The sequence below is a fragment of the Fukomys damarensis genome, unplaced genomic scaffold (genome assembly GCF_012274545.1).
Source record: "Fukomys damarensis isolate Sample0158 unplaced genomic scaffold, DMR_v1.0_HiC HiC_scaffold_25, whole genome shotgun sequence".
NCBI classification, from domain to species: Eukaryota; Metazoa; Chordata; class Mammalia; order Rodentia; family Bathyergidae; genus Fukomys; species Fukomys damarensis.
The window spans coordinates 18,734,344-18,758,123 of record NW_022900937.1 but is presented as its reverse complement, the minus strand read 5'-3'; the positions used below and the strand labels follow the sequence as shown (position 1 = coordinate 18,758,123).

Here is a 23,780-nt window from a genome sequence, read left to right as displayed (position 1 = left end):
TCAACAGCAGAGATCATCAGACTGGATTAGTGAGTGAGACCAAAGTATATGCTGGCTACAACAAATTCACTTCAAAGAGAAAGAGACAATAAAGTTGACAATAAAGGACAATACTAGTTAAAATACAGCTGGAATGACTATAGTGACGTCAGACAATATGGATTTCAAGGGAAAGAATATTACCATGGATGAAGAGGGTCACTTCATATGACATACTTCCTAATCATAAAAAAGGCCAATTCATCTAGAGGACATAAAAACCCTGCATCGGTGATAGCGACTCTTAGAGCTTTCACTAATGACACAGCCCACTGCGGCACCTGTGCCATAGATTCATGTGCACCGACTCACACATTTACAAAATGCAGAAAGCAGAAAATGATAGAACTGCATGGAAAAAATAAACAAAGCTAAATTATTGCTGAGGAATTCAATATACCTCTTTCAAAAATGAACAGAACACGTACCAAGAAATATCAGCAAAGATATAGAATATCTGATCACCATTATCAGATAACTTGATCTAATTGACATTTATCCAACATCCTCTATGTTCTTTGGACCACACTTTCTTTTAATGTGGGATTCACAGGGGACATTTACTAAGATGGGTCATATTTTGAGCCACAAAATAAGCCTCAATGTATTTTAAACTCCAATTATACTAAGTACGTTCTTTGGCTACAACAGAATTAAATGAGAAATCAGTAACAGAAAAATACCTGGAAAACCTCCAAATACTTGGAAATGAAATAAACTTCAAAGAATTAATGAATAATGCTACCTATTTTGAAGAAATGGTATGTGCCTTTTTCTTACTTTATAACTATTATACAAGCCCCATGATTTTTGCCTTCACTATAAAGAAGCTCAGGTCTAAATGAAGCATTTAATCACAATAATCCTATCTACCCTTCAGTCACTTGTTGACTCAGTTTGAGCATATCGTAGGTGACTTTACAGAATTAAGGGTACAATTCAATCCTTGTTCTAAAGACCAGCTTAATGGCCAGGGGTCCTAAAGACTATTTGTAAACCTCAACTATTTTCATTTAATGAAAGTCTCTAATGCTATCTTGCAAAGCATGTCCTTTTTAAAAAATTGCCTTTAATCCTTTACAGAAATAGCTGTTGGCCCCTTGCCAGATCTAATAGTGCACAGAATTTTAATAGCAGCCTACGTTAAATGTAATTCAAAATGTATGAAATTATGAAAAATTTATTTGGTAAGGCCAAATAACAGCAGAACTTATTTAAAATGATGATTTACAGTAGTGCTCCTCCCTCTTAGAATAAATAATCCAGGTATGACTATCTTTAAATAGATCATCAGCATCAATCTAAGATTTTGGTATCAAAGGAACAAATAAGTGAATTGAAAGGAAAATAATACTCAAGTTGAGGGTGTTCTTTCAATGACAAGGGAGCTCAGGAGGTACAGAAAGGACAACCCAGTGTCAAAGAGGCCCAAGAATGCCGCACTCTGTGTGCTCAGGGGAAGACTGGGATGGAGCTAGGTCCTAGAGTGCCTCCCTTGGGACTCTCTGGCCCTCAGTTTCTTCATCTGTAAAATGTAGGTGTTACAACAGATGACCCTAAGGTCTCTTCTAATTCTGCAATTCTATGGACATAGTGCAGATGGAGAGTCAAAGAAAACATCCCAAGAGGGAGTTCTGAGGTACCTTCTTACCACAAGCCATGCAAGTTATATTTTAACTTAAACTAAACCTGATGGTGCCATGTAACACATTCTATGTGCTGTACTCAGTGTGATAAGGAAAAAGAAATCTGGAATGCACAAATGTTCAGAAGAGCCGAGCCTTACATTCAGCTTAACCTTAATAAAAGGTCTAACCAATTGTAATTTAATTGCTGTCATTCTTATTAAGTTTTCTTAAAAAGACAAAAGAGGCAGAAAGATAAATGATGCAGCTGTTAGGGAAAAGAGACCCATTTCTCACTATGAACAGCTATGAAGGTGTCTTAGAGATGGACCTTTAAAGGACAGGTGGAAAACAAAAGAATGAACAATGGTAGGAAGTTGTATAAAGTTGCTCAGTCTAGGAGAAGACATGAGTTTTGGATTTGGTGGACTTCATTTAACTCCTAACCTTTTCTTTTCCAACTCTGTGACTGTGTACAACTCAGCTTTCTGACTCTCAGTTTCCTCAAATCTCTAACAGAATTGCTTTGTCGTTTTAAGGATTAAAATTATTACTGTAATACCCGGCATATAAAAGTCATCCCTAAAATAAAAGTTTACATTACTAAAGGCCCAGAGCCCAGAGATAAGGGCATGACAGGATATAACTGACCGGTAAAGCAGAGAACATGTTGGTCAGGGCAGTGAGGGCCAAATCTGCAGAGGGCCTGACTAGTTTGTTAGTAAGAGCTTGGTGCTGACAGCAGGGTTCTGTGGAGTTAAGACTTAAGGTCGCAGAGGGCTCAGTCCGAGGTGTAATTTAAGACAGTCTGAGATCTAAAATGATAGCAAGACATGGTGCCAACAGCCAATGGCAGAGGGTAAATCCAAAGTGCTCGGCAGAACTGGGAGCTTGGGAGCATGGCAGAGATGGGGCATGGATTATGAGCAAGATGGTGACAAGTGAGGGAACTTGCAGGGAACTGCCTGGACCACCCCTGAATTATGTGCAGCTTGACTCTACTGGGAAGTGTGGAAGCGAGGCAGACATCTTGAGCTTTTCGACATTCACAGGTGGGGATGGGGTGGGGCAAGAGTTACAGTCAGATCTGTGAGCCAACTTCTCAAGTCTGTGGCAAAGTAAAAGGTTCATGGGAGAAGAAAAAGACTGAAAGTACAGAAGCTATCTCAAAAGTCTGAGTAGGACATAACATGAGGCTGATTCAAGACCACAGCCATGAGTATGAAAACAGAAAGTATCATATAGCTACATTGAAGGGAAGTTTCTAACAGGACACAGCAGTTTACAGGCTGTGGCAGATAAAGAAATGTGATTCTACTAAGGTTCTGAGCATCAGGACTGCATTGATATCCAACCTTCTGTGGCTGGTATAATTCTTCTTGATGAGAAGAACTACTGATGCAAATAACTACAACACCGAGTTTGTAATACTTAAAATACTTCGAGGTGCCTGAATATCACAACAGAGCCACAGCTTCCTCTCCCTACCATCTGAACCTTAAACCACTGCACTGGTGTTCTCTGACTCAAGCTAAGAGGGGAAAAGAAAGCAGTGAGCATCAAGAATTTCATAAAATGAGTCCAGTACTTACCTTTACAGCTAATATTTTCCCACTTGGGACATGATATGCTCTACAGGAAGAAAAAACAGCAAAGTTACTTGAGATCATTAAACATCCTATAAAATGGGTAAGGACATTAAGTGGCAATCCAAACATTTCTGCAGCAACTGGAGACATACATGGTACTTTCAAAGAATGCTAATCACATTGGATTAGTGATTTACATTTCTATGGAGCTTAATGGCTTACAAAGTGACTCATTATACGTTACCTTAAAATAACCCTCCCAGGTAATGCTGGTTATTAATATACTCCTGTTATAGATGAGAACTCCGAGGCTCAACTTGTAAAGTGAATAGTGTCAAAACTAAACATGAAACCCGAGTTTCTGGCTCCAGATCCTCTGGAACTGTCATTTTGTGTGTGTAAGTGTATGCGTGTATGTGTGTGTGGGGGGTTCTACAGTTCCATTCTAAACACCATCAGAGGCATGCAAAATGGGAGGTTTTATTTGTGTTTCTTTCAATTACATATACAGATAAACTATATTACTATATTTCATCAAAATGATCACAAAACACATAGAAGTAGCTACGGCTTACAATGTAATTTCATATTCTACTGTAACTAATAAATCATAGTTATAAGGCTCAAATATGTCATTCATCTTTTCCTTAAATAGAGAGGCAGGCTCAAGGAATCAGATACAGCTGAGGACTTCATATATTAACCCAGATCAGAATGGTCTTTCTTTCATCAAGGCAAGGTCAAGATGGGAAGGGGAGCTCAATGGCACCTTGCTTTCCTCATAAGTGCAAGGTCCTGAGTTCAATTCCTGGAACGGGGTTGGGGAGGATGGGAAGTGGGTGAGAGAATGGGAGGGGCAGAAAAATCAGCACCCCAGGAATTTCTAGTCCTCACCTGCTTTCTGGCAAAATATATTTTCCAGAACCCAAAACAGCTTGTTTCTTAAAACACAAATACTCATTCCACTATTACCAAAGTCAAAGCACCATCTTGCTGTTTTGACAAAAATATTTGGTTGTTCTGTCAAATGTTTTGACAGCTCCACTGAAGTATAATTTGCATATGACAAATGTTCACTTGTTTTAAGGGTACAATTCAATGATTTTTAGTAAATTCATAGAGTTGAACAATTGCCACCCAATGTTTTAAGAGTGACTGACTTACAGAAATAATAAGAGTCTATAGGCCAGACTAGGAAGACATATATTTATGTTTGTACTTATCCACGTATATGAATGTTATAAGAATTTATTCATTCTGCTTTTCCTATTTAACTGGACAGATGTTAAGCCAATTATGTTTGTTAAAGCAAACAGTTTTCATTGTGTGAGTCAACTGTAAAGAAATGCAGAGACAGCTCATTTAAGAGAATAGCAAGAATATAAAAACTAGGTGAAAACTATTTACTAAGCAATTGTTTTATCCATGAAAATATCTAAAGATCTTTTCCAAATAAGAACTTCGGTAATATATATCATCTATAAACTTTAATCAATTAAATATATACTTTGAATAAAGTATATTTGTTTCAGAACAAATTATTACTTTGCTATCTATGTTAATATCAGACTTTTACAATGCAAAGCTATATTTTAGGTCATGATACATCTAAACTCATGTAATAAATGGGAATATAAAAATTTATGCCATATCTTTCTCAACATCTGACAGAGGACTTGTTGGACTATACAATTTGAAATGTGACTTGAAGACCTTAATAAATTTATTCCATGTTATTATAGGTAATATAATGTAAGATTTTAATACTTATATATTATTTTTCCTGGTACATCACAGATTTTTCAACTTTTTAAAATATTGTGCATTAGAATCACTAACCAACAAGTGAAATATGATGACAAATAATTAAATGAATACAAAAGGATTTGAAAGTTGTAAAAAGAGCAATGTTGTTGTTGTTACTTTGCACAAGTAACATCTCGACTTCTGAGACCAGCTGCAGAGATAAGGAAATGATTAGCAGTCTAATACATATACTGTAGTGGACAGTTTCACAACTTAATTAGCTTGTCAAGAAAACCGATCTCTTTTCCAAAAGAAAGGTCTCTTATTTCCAAGTGAATTAAAAGGGGAGCTTGATGATTTAATTATGACGCACGCTAATTCATCCATGGAAGTTTGGGTTGAATTTCGAGCAATAAAGATGCTGGGTGGCTTGGTTTACAGTGCAATGACAGTACCAGTTTAACATTTAATCATCGGGGAGAAGCGGATGACAAAGGCAATGCCAGGCATGAGTCGGGTATGTCCCCTCACTTTGCAAAAGGCATTCTACCTGGAGAAAAGGAGTTTGTTTACTTGCACGGATCCTGGGACACTGCACCTCAATTGGTTACTGCATCTCAATGGTCTCGACCTTCCTCAACACATTAACTGGAAAGTGATTAATGAAGTTTGAATGCAGGCTCTGGTTACACCAAAAGACAACTGTACACCTCCGCAATGTTTTAATTAACAGCTAACACTTCAAATTAGTTTGTTGTTGCCACAGTAATTACCTGTTCCAAAGAGTGTGTGGAGGAAGCATTCTTATGAGATATTTTTAGTGCTTATCCCTGAGTGATCCGTTTTGTTTGTGACCAGCACAGGCTTCTGGGAACAGTCCCAGCCTTTAAAATCGAACACATATGTACACTTTAGGATGGCAACAGCTAGTGGCCTGGTATGAATCTTTGAATATATAAAATAACAAAAAGAATGGCATAAGAGAACAAACTACTTCCCACACTTTTTTTCCTTCTGGGGATAGAGTCCAGGGCCCTGCAGCAAGCACTGTACCACTAAGATACATCTCCAGCCTTTTAACTTCCCCTTTTCCTCTGAAACAATAGGTTCTAGATGACTGAACAAAGAAGGTGGTAACAATCTTTAATCCTGACACAGCATTGAAGAGTTTATTGAGCTGGTAGGGAGTACAGAATTGTTGCATTTGATTCCATTCTTTTACAACCAAAAACCAGGTTAAAATTCTGGTCAGTGGCAAAGCCAAAATTGGAACTATGGCAAAATAAGCTCGTTAGTATTTAAAGGAACTATATGTATTGTTGTGTGAGTTTTCTTAACTGTATTCTAGGGCAGAGAAGCACACAATTCAAAATGCACCAAAGTGTACATTATTTTAATCAAGGTAAGGACCATCACAGTCAAGTCTCTCCAGGCAAGGAAGCATCTTGCAGTTACTGCCAATCTATCCTGGGAGGCAGGAGAGCGAAGGGTGTGGGCTTCCCAGACACTGCCTGTTTCTGGTACCAGCTGCGCCACCTCTTCACAGGGGAGTGGGACCCTGCCTCGGCTGTGGCAGGTCTGCAGTAGGAGAGGGACAGGCGTGTAGGGGTTCAGTGAGAGAAAACAGGTTAGGCCGGGGCCCTCAGTAAGCGTCCGTTCCCTAGGAAGCTGGGAGGTTCAGAGGAGCTGAGCATTCTAAGAGTAAAACCTTAGTTTTTCAGACAGACTAAAAGAACAAGAAATTTTTATGCATAAGGGTCAGGCTGTGTGAACATTTAACAAACTGTTAACTATGGAAACAGAATTAAAACAGCTGAAATGCTATCACTATACCGGATCCAAATTCTATATTCCCCATCTATGTCTTGCCCACAACCATTAGCTACTCACACCACTGGTAGTTGTGGTAAGTGCCCTGTGGATTCAGGGTTCAGCTCAGCAGAAACACTCCTGATGATCATTGCTGCTAACTGAGAAAGCCAATGCTTCATTCTCTGTGGCTTAACAAACAGAAAAATATAACCTATCCTAAAACACTCACCTACCTCCCTTTTATGTGCATCCTTATAGACACTGAAAAATAAATTTTTGAGATCTTCCTTATTTTTCAGACCTCAGTTGCTCTATTACAGCCCCTGCCACACTAGAGAAAATTATTCATGTGGTGGTGACCCATAGTGGATGTTGAGTATGGCCGTGTCTTAACTGTCTGTTTTTTTGTGTGGTACCATGAATCGAACTTGGATCCTTGCGCTTGCGAGGCAGGCAGCAGAACCACTGAGCTAAATCCCTGGCCCTATCTTTCTATTCTGCATGGTTAGCACAAGAGCCAGCCCATGGTAGGTGCTCTACACTTACATTAAAAAGTCACTTTAATATAGCATTTTACAAAGAAACTCCACAGACATTTAATTAATTCTACGCCCTCATGAGCAGATGTCATCATCACCACCCCCTTCCGTGGTTAACCTTCTAACTATGAAATCAGAGGTCGTTATCATCATTTCACGATCTGGCCCCTGCTTACTCTACTGATCTCTGCCTCTGCCAATCCCCCTTGTCACTAATAACCCCTCTGCACTAAATGCACTCCTGTCTCAAGGCCTTTGCACCTACTCTGGAGACCTGGACCATTCTCTCTCTGCTGTCTACTTGGCTTGCTCCATTACTTTTGGAGCTTTTTGGTTGTCATTTTCTGCTGTATTTCCAGTGTCTAAAATCATGTCAGGCAAGATTTTTGTAAGTATTTGTTGAATTAATGAATTTCTTAATTGCTTTAGATCTATTTTAAGACAGTTTTGTTTTTTCTGCTTATTTTGTCTATTTTCAAATTTATAGTCATAAAGTTATTCATTGCATCTTATTTTTTAAAATTTTGTTTATATTTCTTAGTAGTACTGGGGATAGAACCCAGGGACTGCATACTAATCTACATTCCCAGCTCTTTTTCATTTTTAAATTTTGAGACAGAGTCTCACTGAATTGCTCAGTTGCCCAGGCTGGGCAGAACTTGCAATCCTCCTGCTTCAGCCTCCCAGAGTACTAGAATTTCAGGTGTGCACCACAATACTTGGCTTTTCTAATTACTTTTAAAATCTATGCTGTGTAGAATTATCTTTACTTTTTTATTTCTAATTTTGTTGTTTATATCTTCTCTCCATTTGATCAGCTTTTGCAAAGAACCAGCTTTTGGTTTTGTTGACTGTGTCTTGACTTTTTACTTCATTAACTTTTCTTTAGTATTTTTTCCTATTTTATCTCCTGTCCTCCCTTCTGTAACTGGAGTTATGTGCTAAGCCAATTTCTTTTTGGTTATTCTCTTTTTTTAAAATTTTTTTCCAGATCGGGGATCAAACTCAGGGCCTTGCACTTGTGAAGCAAGCACAGCGCCACTGAGCTAAATCCCGGCCCTATCTGGTTATTCTTATACAATGAATGTATATAAAATTTTCTTCTTCATGACTTGGATGCTTTCATAAGTAATATGTAGTATTTTCATATGTAGTGTTTTTTTACTTGTAAATTTTTTCCCCTTAAGACAATATGACTCATAAGTTATTTAATTTCCAAATATATGGAAATGATTAACTTATTACTACTGATTTCTAAATTAATTTATGCTATTATCAGGAAAAGTGATTTGTATGCTATAGATTTGAGATGAGTATATATATTTTTTTAATTAAAAAAAAATTTTTTTGGTACTGGGGATCAAACTTGGGTCCTTGCCCTTGCAAGGCAGGCAGCGCAAAATTAACATTCTTTCCTGAAAAGGGTGTAGTCTCAATTTAACGGAAGCAAATTGTACATCTGATCATTAGACCAGATTGCTGATGCTTACACTTCCTAATTTCTGTCTGATCAATCAGTGTGTTGACAGCTGAGACACATTCTCCCATTCTATGGGTTTAACACATTTCTGTGTAATTCTACAATTTTTGTGTTTTTCTTCTTTTTTGACACCAGGGATCGAACTCAGGACCTTGCATTTGTGAGGCAGGCGCAGCGCCACTGAGCTAAGTCCCCAGCTTGTGTTACATTTCTTAGGTTATATTATTTGCTACATAGAAGTTTAGGGCTTTTATGTATTCACAGTCTCTTTTTCTTCTATTACCATGCAGTAGTCCAGTGGTGGTGAAACTATAGCACGCGTGCCACTGCAGACTATTTGTTACCACTGAAAGCTCTAAAAGGTTCGCCATCACTGCAGAATAATCTTATCAATCCCTATAATGCTTTTTTACCTTGAAGTTTACTTTGTTTTAAAATTAATATATAAGCTTTCTTACAAGTTGTTCGGTTTTGTTTTGCTTTGGCCTGGTATCTTTTCCCTATCCTCTTTCTTTCAATTTTACTATGTTGGTAAGTTTTGCCTAAAACAGTCTAAAATTATGTAGTTGTATTATTTTTAAAAAATCAATCTAATCTATTAACTGTAAGTATTAGTCTATTTATATGTATTATAATTATGGATGTATTTTGATTTCTACCACCTCATTCACTTTATACCTCTCCACCCCTGTACACTAGATTATTCTCCCTTTACTTTGTCTAACTGCTTTGAAGTTATACATTATTTCACTGTCTTTTAGTTGTTACCCACACAATATTTTTGCCAAAGCGATAACTGACTTTATGAAATATAAAGTTAATTGCTATTTCTACCCTGTTTCCCAAACAATATAAAAATCTTGTAATACTTTAATTCCAGCCAAACTTTCTCATCTTAATATATTATTTTACCCAGTCTTTTCATCTAAATTTATTTTGATGTCATGAAATTATCACTACTATTATTGTTTTATATATTCAGGTTTACCTAAATGGTCAACATTCTTTTATTTTATTCCTTTCTAGATTCAATTGGAATTCATTATTTTCTTCCTAAAATATTCTTGTTGTAATTAATTTCCCTCCTTCAGCTACCTTTCCTACATTCACACAATTCTCTCTCCCCCTTTCCTCTTGAATGATATTTAACTGAAATGATAATTTTCTCTCAGCCCTATAGAGATGCCATCTTTAAGTTTTTATTATTGTTGGTGAAAGTTCACTGTCTGCCAACACAAAATCACTGAGGGCTTTTCAACAGGGCAGAGATGCTACATAACCCAGTCCTTAACTTTGAAATAATTAGCTGAGTTGCAGATCACCACACTATTACGAGCAAGGAGGAAAAAACAGAGAGAGCAAGGAACACCCAGAAAGCTGTTACAGTAGTCTGGGCAAGTGGGGGCGCCAACACCTAGCTGGGGGGCAACTTAAGACGAGGGACAGGGAATCAGATGCAGAAGATTTAACCAGAAGGGATTTATGAAACATGAAAGCTTAATCTACAATTTCAAGCCATGATGCTGGCAGAACTGGAGCCATATTTATTCATGCCAACAGGAACTTCACCTTGCAGCCTTGGGTGGTATCACCCATACTTTTAAGCTCCATGAGCACAGAGACGGAAGCTACTTCATTTGACAGTGTGTGTGTGATACCACCATACTGGTCATACAACAGTCAGTCAAATATTACTTCTAAGTTAATAAATAAATGGGGTAGTCAGGAATCAAGAGAAAGGAAAAAAGGGGGAGCTAACAATTCCCAAGGGTTTACCAAATTATTTTAACTTCTCTATGATCTATGTATCATAAGTCATATTTTATAGATGATGACAGAAACAGACTTGGGGTATTAAGAAACTCCCTCAGGATAAAAAGGTTCATGCATCACAGATGCAGAATTCAAATCTGGGTGTAACTCAATTCAACCTTTGTGCTCCTGCACTACAGAGTATGCACAGTAATAGATCAGAGATGAGTCCACTTCAGGATACTGTGAATGCTACAGGTAGGATTTAAGAAAGGATCTGTGGAAATTAGACCAACCAGATTGCATTTATCCATTGGCATCAACTACTTTATAGCCTTAGGACACTTCACATACTCCTTTATGAATTAATATTTTCTACAATATTATTATTTAGATTCACAGGTACATACTTGACTGCATTATAGACTCTACTATCTATTATTATTATGAAGTCTGTGTTTTCTACTATGCTAAATTTCAAGGTCAGGGTCAACGTTCATTTTGTTCATTGCTAATAAAATTAACCTCAAACACAGAGTATGATACATTTTCTTCTCAGATTAGGCAAAAAAAAAAAAAAGATATATCACTACAAAGAATAAGTAATTTCTGTGAAGATCTTTATAAATAAAGAAAACTTTAAAACAAAATACTAAAAAGTCCTACATCCACACGGGACATAAGGGAGAAACAACCTGTATTCACATTCCAACATCTGGACTCCTACTCAAATTTGTGTCATGCATAAGATCATCTGCATCTGTATTTCACAACGTTTACTGAAATTATTTATGCTTAGAATTTCAAATTCTAAGAGAATCAAAAAATATGAACCATCCCAGCTGACTCCTGTTCGCAAAATAAATAACCTAGAGCTGATAATATATTTTCTGATAAAGCTTGTACAATCTTATACGGTTAAAGCAGGCATTTAATTTCTATAGCGCTATTCTGCATATTAACTTCTGAACATATTCCAATAAAATTATTTTAAATAATGAGCAGGAAGAATCTATAATAGGGAGCATCTGTGCTTGTCTCGTGATTGTGAGGCAGGGAAGGCAACCTATGATCTGACTATAAATATTTCAGATTTCAGTGTGACAATGTGATATGTTTTAAATGTCAATTTATTACCAAAACATTCATCAAAATGAGTAGGAAACCGCCCCCACCTTTGGAGAAAAGGCCTCTAGAGTAATTGGATATAGGGACAGGGAGTTAGCTCAGTGGTTCCACTTCCAAGTTTAAAGACCTGAGTTCCATACCCAGTACCAAAAAAAAAAAAAAAAGTAATTGGATATAAAGACTTTAAATCACAATGGCGAAACAGAGACACTGGAATAACAGTATTTCCACAGCTCTTGTCCACAGGATAAGGGCATTTCTTTCAGAAGACACACGTGAACTAAACGCCTTGATGTCAAGTCCTGCTTCTCACATAACATAGTTCAAAGGTTAGTGAGAAGAGGGACAACAATTACTCTGTGAATTATTTATACAATACTATAAATTATAAAATAATTGCCATATGTAAAAATAACTGTTGGAAAATTCTCCATATGAATGGGAAGCTGAAGAAAATCAGTCAGTGAAAGCAGTAGTTAGGATCTGGCTTAAGAAACAGCATTACAAAAGAATGGTCTTTAGACGCACAAAAGAAGGTGATATTTATTGTGCTCCCTGTGTCCTCTACAGGGTAGACAGGAGACAAGAAAACCAGGTCTATGTAAAAATAAGTAAAAATTATAAACACATTTGTTGTTCGTAGCTTGCTGCACAGATAGCAATGGCTTTCCCAAATGAAGAAATCAGTTCTTTGTTTTTCAGGCAATGATTTCACAGCCGGTGGACTGTCTTGAATTCCCCTATCTTTGAGTCTCTAAATACCCTAAAGGTCTCCAGAAGGTCCACCAGAGGCAGGGCAGAAGCAGAGTCTAGATGAGACAAAAGGGAAAGCTCTTTGAGATCTGATTCATTATGACAAAATGTTTGATTGGGAGGAGACAAAAGCCATTGCAAAAAATAAGATTTCTGGTTAGCTGTCTACTTTAGTTACCTATGCAACTCTTAACTCTCATTAGCAGATTCAATTATTAAATATATTTCCTTACAAAAGTCAGCCGTTCATTAAAGCAGATATGAGGATCGTCAGCTTCCATTCTTACAGATGCTATTTCATTCTTTATATGACATTTTATTTAGTTACCAAAAACTTGAAGCTGTGCTTCATGTAAATTTGGAAAAAAAAAAATGAAGATTTTCTCTAACTTACAAGTTTTTCCATTTCAAAGACTTTGTAGCATTGCCACAAAAGAAAACAAAAACAAAGGAGAGGGCTATATACACCTGGTGAGGAGAAAGCTACATGAGACTTCTGAGTTTCCTTCTTAAAACAGAAACCTGAGATTTGACTGCATCTCATTATTCCAAAAGAATATAAGGCTGGATAATTCTGAAGTCACAAGTCCACACTTCTTTGACAAATAAGGTAAAGTGCATAAATGTATGTGAATATACACAAACACAAAACAAAAATCTTTCAATATCTTAATTTTAAAACCTTCTGGATGTCTTCTTTTAAGGCAATGTCTTCAGTAGCAAAATGTAAACTAGCTAATGAAAAACTGGATTTACTGCGTATTCCTTTTAGAGATTTCTTTATTTGGTAGGTTCTTTGGAGGCAGATTTTAATAACGTGTTTAAGACTAACAGGCTCTGGAATTTTGAGGAGTGCTGTCACATACTGAAATAGCCATAGCCATCCACAGAAAAAAAATTAGAATAGTTTCAAGGAAATCAACACCGACAGTTGTTGATTCCATAATAGACAAACACATTAGCCAGGCTCTACCTGTTAAAACAGAAAATCCAAAGTAAACAGTTGCAAAAAGAAGCTTTTATGTAAACGGTACTAGTTCAAACAGTGGTCTATGCCAACCTTCTTTCTGCCTAAAAATCCATCACAGATGCCTGACTACTGATTGCAAAATAATCTGTGGTTAAGCAATAGAGCCCTCCAGAATGCTTATGTATCAAATCAAACATGTTATTAGGGTGCAGATATTAATTTCAAAGTACTGATTGTACTCGGGGCTCATAAATCAACCTAACATACGATATGGAAAACTTAACTGGGTTAGAAACATTTTCAGTCAGAAAAAAGTGAGTACAGACCCACACTTTATCCTCTCTTCTCCCCATTTACTGAGATTATAGGCCCCTTTTCACTCTTACACCTGTCTCAAAGTTAACGTGGTCATCCCTGCCTCCATATTTCTCCCTTAAGTTGATACAACCTGGTTCAAGCCTATAACACTCCCACATTAGCTAGAGTAATGTCTTTTAATATATGGCCTGAATACCTCCTAGATCAAGGAAGCCACAGTGATAGTGATCTCTCAATCAAAGGCTCTAAAGGAAATGTAATGGGCAAATCAGGCAAGAGATAGAAAGCCCAGTGATGAGAAAGAAAGAAATGGAGTAGTTAGGTAATGTATGTGAGGAAAACAGGACTACCCTAGGAACTAAAAGGCTAGTAAACTCTCTCCTGAAATAATAGCTTGATTGTAGGTGAGCTCTGCTCACCGTTCCTTGGAAAGTTAACAATAGGTCACATTCTAAAATCAGACACGAATAATGGCTACTTCAGAAAACCTCCTTCTATTAGTCCTTAATATTCCACTGTTCTTAGCTTATAAAATATTTTCCTACAGGGAAGCTATCTGCCTTACACAAAGATTTCCCAGGTAGATGTTATTCCTGCTTGATAGACAAGGAATGCGAGGGTTGGTGAGGCTAATGCTCGTGATTCCTGTCTTGTAAGCATTAGAAGGGCAGCAGACTTGGGTTTGTTGAAGCCAAATCCAGTGCACATCCCAACAAGCCTCGTGTGAACATGGACAAGCTGCTTCTAGATCCTCTATTGCAAGGCTCTATGGATGTGGCCAGTGTTGAGTTTTAAAAAGCAATAGGGAAAATCGATTGAATGGCTCACTTTTCAGAGTTGCATTAAGTTTTTCAGGCCACTGGGGTACAATTTACTAAATTACCTCTTCTAGAACACTAAATAGTACCCTAGTGGGTCAAAGAGTAAATGCACCTCTGAAAAGTGAGCCATTTATTCCCTTCTTCCCTGTAGTACCAGATGTAATATGTCCCCTATGACAGAAATATTAACCCATTTCCATTAAAAACTCAAGAAACTGTCCCACAGTAGATAAAATGACTATGGTGACGCTTCGAGGGATGGGGACAGATGACAAAAGCCTCTCTTCTACAATCCTGTCCACAACACCATTGAAAAGTCAACATGGACTTAGGTGAAAATACTTGTTTTTCATTCCTCACAGATTAACTTTAATCTTAAGACCCCAAAACAGAACAAAAAATATTCAAAGCTGATGGTGCTCAGGGAGGAAATGGACAGGATATCATGGTAATCACTTGCACCTTGCATTATGTATTGAAAACTAAGCTCAAACGTTCATCTTAATTATGCAACAAGGTGCACATCACAAGGAGCTGAGCTTTCACAAATGCTACAGGCTACCCCTTCCTGAAAACAAAAATATCCTGGCTAACAAGCATATTTTTCCTTCTAATCTCCCAAAGCCTTTTAATACATTTTTGAGTTGCATTAGGAATAGCCAGTGAGTGATTTAACATGTGTGTGATACTCTAACAAAGCCAAACTTTGAAGTTTTTATACTGTTATTCCCTTACTCATCTGGAAGACGGCTATGCAATGAAAATACGACAACTTTAATTTAAGAATCATCCAGCTTCTAATTAAACTGCCATAGGCAGATGGTTGGATAAGTTTTAATCAGTTTCAATCACCTATTGATTGGTATAGTGAAGCCTAAAAAATTAAAAGTAAAAGATGATTGGGGAATTGTCCCATCTCAGAACAACAGTAGAGGCCTCTGTAAATAACTCCTCTTTTAACCATCAGCTAAATGAACACTTCAATACTGCAGTACAAAGTCTTCTGCAAAATTACTTTAACTAACAAGCAGAAATTTATCAGCTTCAGCCAAAATCAATGCTGAAATCAATTTGAACACTGGTTGTGTCTAAAGGGGCTCATTGGCAATTTAGGGAAATTACACCATGTAAATGCCTGTGCTTTAATTGAACAGTTTCATCAACTAGGCTGTGATTGCTGTCCATTCATTTATTTACTTTCGCTGCAGCTACCATTCTGCAAAGGAATGGCTTTTGTCAGGCTGGAAAGAGGCACTTTATCTTCATTTTGTGCACTTTTGTGCATAACAGACCTCATGGAATGGGCATATCATGACGAGGGTCAAAATAAACCAAGAGAGACTTTTTACTTTAACATAAGAACTGAACAACACAAACTACCCTCACACCTTTCACCACCTGGGGACCTTCACCCTAACAATGACAGGAAGGAATGTGACTTCCATGCATATAGCACCACGCCTCCACACAAAGGAGCAAAGTCAGAAAGTGTCCTTTTTGAGAACATCACGTGCTTTTGGAGGTGTCTTTGGTGACTTCCAATAATACATAAGCAGCGTTAGGATGCTGTTCAAAAAATGAGGCAACATTTTGCTTTACACAGTCCTCTGATATCAGTCAAGAGAAGATGCTACGGTCCAATCCATCTAGGACAGTAAAGTACATAGATGACAAATACGTTTTTAAAGCAAGAAAAATGGGAGGAGGAAGTGGGGAGATCAACAAACCCAAAAGATCAACAAGAGTCCAGAGGTGACTTAAACATGCATATTTTACACTCACAAAATCAAGGTAATGAAGTTCGGTGTGGTGGTGTATGCCTGTAATCCCAGTACTTGGGAGGCTGAGGCAGGAGGATCACCGAGAGTTCAAGACCAGCCTGAACTATATAGCAAGACCCTATCTCAAAAAAAACAAAAACAAGACACAAACAAACAAAAATCAGGGTGATGAAAAATACCAAAGACAGATTTCCAGAGAAACATATGCTAAAATGACTGAAGTTTAGAGATCAGCATTAACATTTCTGACCCTGTATTTATTTCTTCCTGCAAAGATTCCAAGTTCCAGGCAAAGAGTAAGGCAGACAGCTGTTTGTTCTTGGGGGGGGGCATAAAATAGAGGCTCGAACTCAGGAGCTTGAGCTTGTGAGGCAGGTGTGGTGCCACTGAGCTAAATCCCCGGCCCCACAGCTTTTGTTCTTAAGGGTCCTCTGTAAGGTATATGTGCCTGATGCAAAAAATAAAAATACAAGTACTTCTGTAGTCTTTTTCCTAGAAAATGCTGACAGAAATTCTAAGGATGGTACATACTATGCCTACTTCAAGCTCTGCACTGAGTTAAAATGTAATTATTTACTAGGAAGGGAACTGGGAAGGACTAAGAACTAAGACAGCCTGAGTTTCACTGGTTTTCTTATCCCTGACTTACTCCGAATCCTCAGCAAAATCCAATGTATCTGCATTTCTGGTTCTCCTTCAGTCAAAAGAGGATGGTGATCTCTACTGTGCTCAGTGGATTTCCATGCCAGTGGGGCACAACACAGGGCACATGATGGTGGCCCACTCTGGATATGAGAATGCGGCCACTGTGACTCTAGCACCTCTTGGCCTTGGGTGTATCAGGGCATGAGGGGCCCTGCTCATTTGCTTGTTGTTACCCCTGCTATTGTGTTCTGTGAACATTTACTAAGAATTAGCTTCAAAACAGTTAAAAGCTAGAAGAAATAGTGTATACAAATTTAATTCAGGATATGTGTTCACAGTAAAAATTCATTCTGTAATTTTACCCTATAAGTAGTTTTTTTAACACTATAGTTTTATTGTCTGTACTTTTTGTTGCTGAGATAATATAAAAATATATTTTATTCATTGTTTTTGGATAACTTCTGAAAATTTAATTATGGTTTAATCAGACCTTTATGTTTAGTGACTAAGTATGCCATTACATTTTGCTGCTACAGTTAGTAGTTGTAATAGAGTATTTTTGAGAACATTACACAGTACATATTTTCCAAATACACTAAGCTTGTTAAAATGCTATATAGATTGTGCCTGAAAGCAAGTTCTAATTTTGCTTGAACATTTTTTCAATTCATTTTTTGAATTCACAAAATAAAAACCACGAGCTCCATTTTTAGCAATAATATTGTACACTCTTTTTCTTTCTTTTTGCAATTCTGACAAGGAAAACTACAGAAATTTTATGGTCAAGTGGACAAGGTAATTCAAAGTCACATTTAAAAAGCAAATTAATGTTTAAAAAAGTGAGGGGAGATGGGAGGGAAAGGGAAAAGAGGCGTGCGGAAGTTAAAATAACGCAATATGCACATGTACCAATTCTCCAAAATAAATTAATTACATATTGCAAAATATACTAATAAAAAGAAACAAACAAAAAAGGCTTCTGGAAAAACTTTATGCCTAACACCTACAACCTAAACCCCTATTGCTACTTCTCCCTCTAATTCTGTAACCTGTTCCTCCAATTCAATGTTAGTGTACAAATCCGAACCTAAACATACTTCACTCCAGTAAGGCAGCAATTTAACAGAAACATGGTCCCTTACATCAAAATAACCAACAACAAAGCAAAGAGAAAAAAAAAAAAAAACTGCAGCAGAAAATTATGCCCAGTAAATGCCTTTTGGACTTTCCACTGAATTATTTTCCAAAAAAGCAATTTAAGTAAATGCCCTAGATGCTATGGTATACATATATTTGCTTGTGCGATATGCCAAACAAGAGACTACAATTTTCGAACACATCAAATACTGCAAAAATAGTTTTAAAATTTTTACTGTGCCTTAGAAATCAAGAAATGCATCACCTCTATTAGCGCAACCATACAATTAATCTAGGGATTCAATGATTAAATTCTAAGTTTTTGGTAAGCAGGAAAGACCAGACAGGGAGCTATACTGCAACAATTCTGTCAGCCAAGGAACAGTTGTGATAATATCTACTAATGAGCCTGTAAAATTAACATTTGGATGTGGTTCTGATTTTTTCATGAATTTACGTCTGAAAATAATTTTAGTTAGACATTATAAAACTCAGAAAGTGAATGGTGAGCAGGAAAACCCTGGCTTGAGTGTGAGGACCTGAGTTCTATTCTTGACTTAACCTTGGGCATACTATGTAAGCTTTTTCCCTTCTTACTTGTGAAATGGAGGTAATAATATCTTTTTAGCAAGGACTAAAAGACTCGGCATGACTGGGCCCTGCCCATCATTCTACTCTCCCCTAAACATTCTCCTCCAGCTACACTGGCCTAGACACAGCACCCCTGTGACCTTGTGGGGCTTCTGCTTTAGGAGGTCCTTTGTCCTGGAAGGTTCTTCTCCCAGATTATCCCAGCACTGGCTCTTTCCTGGCCTTCGGGTCTCAGCTGAGACACCACCTCAGCCTTCTCCAAGCACCTCTTCTACATCTTCACAGCACTTGCAAGGTCTGCTGACATCTTACTTCAGGTCCTTGACTGTCAACTGCTTGCTGAGCTCCAGGAGCATGGGCACTATGACTGCCTTGCTTAACACTGGTCCACACATGCTTAGAACCTTCCCTGGCATGTACTGACACTCAGTCAATATTTGTTCAGTAAAATCAGTGAATATATAATAAGATAAAATTGAAAAGAACAAAATAAAGCAACACTTGACGTAAGACTTTTATGGTGGCTGAGCACTAAATTTAATTTTGGGACTTTCGACTAGGGAGAAGGCTATAAGGTCTTCATCCCATGCCCAGGCCTAGGGGAAAGTCTTTTCTCGGCAGTTCAGAACAACAGCCAGGTCATTCTGCTCATGTACGGGACCTCATCAGAGCTCCGAGTCACCCTGCAATGGACAGCACTTTGTGCCACGCTTGGACCGTGAAGGCTGCTTCTGCAGGGTAGTCCCCCAAACACTGAGTGCCTTGTGTAGGTACGGCACGGCGCCAGGCCCCGTGAGGACTGCCACCAGAAGGACCCAGACACGATTCTGTTCCAGGGAGGCATCTCTGGTGGGACAGCAGTAGGAAGAGGACAACAGTCACACTAACCATAGGCAGGCTTGTAGTGATGTTCAAGACAGCCGCTGGAGTCTAGACTTCAGAGTAACACAAAGCTACAGGAATGCCCTTCAGACTTTAAGAAAGCTGTTAAGGAACTCTAACTTTTTCTCCATCAGGTATAATAAATTAGCTGATTCCTTCAACTTCACTTCTCAACTCAAATATGAGTTCCTTTGTGAGGCCCTTCCTAACTCTTCCTGAGGAAGGAGAAAAGTCATCAATTCATTCTCTGCCCAGGGCTGGTGCCCTACACTTATGGACATGCGGCCCTGTGCTTACCTGTGAGGCCCTGTGCTTACCTGTGGCCAGAACATCTGCATCTCACTGGACACAGAGCCTCTGACACCCACATACCCAGACCTTGGCTGTTCAACAAATGAAGGTGGATTGCAGCGGCAAAATTCCCAGGTCCTAATTAGCTGTCTACGCTCCTCTCGGTACTCTTTTGAATTTTCCACTTCTCTTTGTTAACTCAGCACCCAGAAACAGACCCATGAGCCCAAAGTGGCTCAATGCAGGATGAAATCCAACCCTGATGTTACACACTCCTCATGAAGCCGGGAATAGACTTCAAGGGAAAACTAGATCTCTTCTACCCGATAATAATAGATGTGTGCCAAAGTAATGTTTACCTCTTTACATCTAATTTTGCTGGGGACTCTAAACTTCTTGGTGAAGAAAATATTTTATTAAAATATTAGAAAGAAGTCTTGCCATTTCAAAATTATTTTCCCTGATAGGAGATGGTGTTAAAACACTTATATTCAGCAAATTCTTACTTGAAATATTACCATAATGTATTGATTTTTACCAGACTCAATTGACTGAAAAGTTGTTTGTATAGCAATATTGGCCAAACCAATATACTAGAACAATTTTGTTACCCATAGTAATCAAGTGCATTCCTGAAGTATAATTATACTGTCATAAAAATAAAGACAAGATACCCTTTTTCAAGCAATAAAACCACTGGGGCTATAAAATAAGAAGAAAAGGCGAAATAAATGAGATTTTTTAAAATGAAATTTAGTGTCTTTCAAAAACACCACTGCTTCCTCTTCTTTCCCTTAAGCCATGGTTAGCAAAAAATGATCAATACTTCAATCTCAATAACCTATTTCAATAATAGTTAATTCATGTGGAAACAGAGTCTGAAAATCTTTGTTTAGCGACCTGTGACATCCTGTCATGTTGGTTAGATGCCAATAATCCATCATTGCCATAATGGATACGAGCACGTGTGAACTTATAGGAATGGTGGGGGGAGAGGTAGGAAAGGTGTAGAGGGAAAATAATGAACACAGGTTATTCTTTAGATTCTAATCAATACAAATACACGTTATTGTATGAAACAAACCTGTAGCAGTGAACACTGAGAAATGAAAAGAGGGGAACATACATAATTAATTTTATTTGACAAATACTCATTGATTTTCTGAAAACATTAATATCCTTGCTTGTCACATGATACTATAATGCAATCCAGCCATACACAAGTATTTAATTTTGCATTAGGATGATGCCTCGTTTGCTTGTTTAAAATATGATCTTGGCTGCAAGGAAAATGCTATTCATTTGATTGGAAATTTAAAGTCAAAATAAATCAAACAATCATCCTAGCTCTCAAGTCAATATCAAAACCATTTAAAAACTACTCTTAATTTACAAGATGCATCTCAGGGAAAAAACATAAAGGAGTGGGGTCACCGACACAGTCATTAGAGAAACTGGAACCAGACTATGGGTAATCATTTTGGTCTGATACCTTGAGGCTGGATGGTGAAAGAGGAAGCCCATTTCCCAGGTATCATGTGGTTCTCAGTGCAGTCACACTTTGATCAACAATGGGACATATCTGCAAAAGGTGCCACTAGTCTATTTTGTCTTTGTGCAAACATCATAGCATGTACACACTCAATGATGGCTAAAACATTACTAGGCAATGTAATCTTATGGAACCACTGTTGTATACACAGTCCATCACTGACCAGAATGGTGTCATTGGACATATGACTGCATTTCCACCATCAAGAATACTTCTTATTGCTGGGAATTTAGCTCAATGGTGCAGCCTGCCTCACATGCACAAGGTCCTGAGTTCAATTCCCGGTACCAAAAAAGAATACTTATTATTATTATTTTTTTTTTTTTAGGAATTTCATGTCTTGAAATATTTTACTTCCGGAATAGGATTTAATTAAAGACTCATATAATTTCTCATTTTATATAAATCAGCATCAGGGCTTTTAATTCTCATTAAATAAATCATATTACTATAATGAGTGAATATAATTCCAGCCTTCAAACACTAGATTTTCTTTATTTGGTCTCTACCGCCATACCACACGGTCAGGAGATAATTTAACAGTTCACATAACCTCAGTTACCATGTCCAAGGACCATCACCAGCACATTGCCAAATAAGTGTCATTTAAAAGAGGTAAGACAAAGTCAGAGATGGTAGCATATGCCTATAATCCCATAACAGAGGGAGGCTGAAGCAGGAGGATCCCAAGTTCAAGCCCTAGCAGAGCAACTTAAAAAGATCCTATGTCAAAATAAAAAGTAAAGGGGCTGGGGATTTAGCTCAGTGGTTCCGCCACCTGCCTTGCTAGTGCAAGGTCTGGAGCTCGAAACCCGGTAACAAACAAATAAACAAACAAATAAATAAATAGGACTGGAGAGCCAGGTCTGTAATAGAGCACTCTTAAGTTTGACTCCCAATACCAGAAGAAAAGACAACAAAAAGGAAGAAACTAACACTTCTGAAACTTACTATTTTACTTGTCTGTAGATAATAATTCTTAAAGGCATATATCCAATCTCTAAGACACCATTTGGGCAGCATATATGCCACCCACTGTATCATAGAAAATTCTCTCTAAAACGATGAATGTAACTGTACTGTATACCTAAAATGTACCCATAAACTCAAAAAAAAAAAAGAAGAAGAAAATTCGATCTAAAGCCCAGACTGCATTTTCACTGTACTGTGGAAAAGAGCTAGAAGCAGAAAATACTGTTTTCAAATGCCTGGAAACTGGAATATATGGTCAAAACACTGACAATTTGAATCCTGGCTTGAATAATCTGCATTAAGGAAGAAATAATATAAAACAGGATTCTTTGGTGATTGTTGGCTGACTTAGCAGAGTTTAATCCTAAAAGCTACATATTACTTCATTTCTAAACTCAAAACTTGAGCGACTCCATCAACAACTTGTCCAGGAAGCAGAGTGACACTGGGGAATCACAGAACATTTTTCAAGTAACTGGGTCTGTTAGTCATTTCCACTGCAGTGCGATACACTATCCAAGAAAACAAGGACAGAGACTACAGGCAGGACCAATGGATGTTAAATTCTCAAGGTTTAAACATTTGCAAGAAAATTCACCTTTCGAATATAGGTCTTGTAAATTCTTTTTGTTTTTCAGCTTTAATTGAGTTTATTGGTACATTTTAGGGATACAGTACAGCTATATTCATTGTTGGGATTGTGCACCTCTACATGACAAGTCTTGGTTCTCATTTTTTCCCCTGGTCCCTGCCCTCCCTTCACCCCCTCCTCCCCATCTACAAATCACTTTATTTCCATCTTTTCATTATCTCACATTTTTTTCTTTTCCATTTTCACCCTTCCCCTACCCATCCATCCCACCTTCCCTACACCTTTAGCTCCGTTATTCCCATTTCTCAATGTCAGCAATCTTATTAGGATCTTCTGTATTATTGCAGATTATTCACACCCAAGAAACTATTCAGTATTTACACGTGTGCCTTATTTATTTCACTTAGGAGTATATCTTCAATATGTATCCATTTTCCTACGAAGGAATCTATTTTCTCATTCTTTATGGCTGAGTAATATTCCATTTTACAGAAAAACCACATCTTGTTTATCCAGTTTCCAACGGATGGGCAAATAGGCTGTTTCCAAGTTTTAGCTATTACAAACTATGCCGCTATAAACATGGGTGTGCATACTTCTCTGTGATATGATTCTTTTAGTACTTTTGGAAAGATACTCAGCAGAAGGATGGCTGGGTCAAATGGAACCTCCAGTCCAAGCTCTTTGAGGTATCTCCATATTGATTTCCATAGTGGTTGCACCAGTCTGCACTCCCACCAACAATGGAGAAGGGTTCCTTTCTCC

The 23,780-nt window shown here is 37.7% G+C and overlaps 1 protein-coding gene across 3 annotated transcripts in view; it reads right to left on the bottom strand.

Annotated features, from left to right (window-relative positions):
- The window catches only part of Map2k5 (mitogen-activated protein kinase kinase 5), a 243,336-nt gene that overhangs the window by 158,031 nt on the left and 61,525 nt on the right, over window positions 1-23,780 (bottom strand). For 2 of the 3 annotated variants that reach the window (XM_010643300.3, XM_010643297.3), the window contains exon 9: window positions 3,257-3,296. In XM_010643300.3, coding sequence (XP_010641602.1) covers window positions 3,257-3,296 — 40 coding nt within the window. Of the gene's footprint in view, window positions 1-3,256; window positions 3,297-12,339; window positions 12,520-23,780 lie in introns of those variants that run through there. The other variant, XM_033755996.1, reaches the window with a different exon arrangement.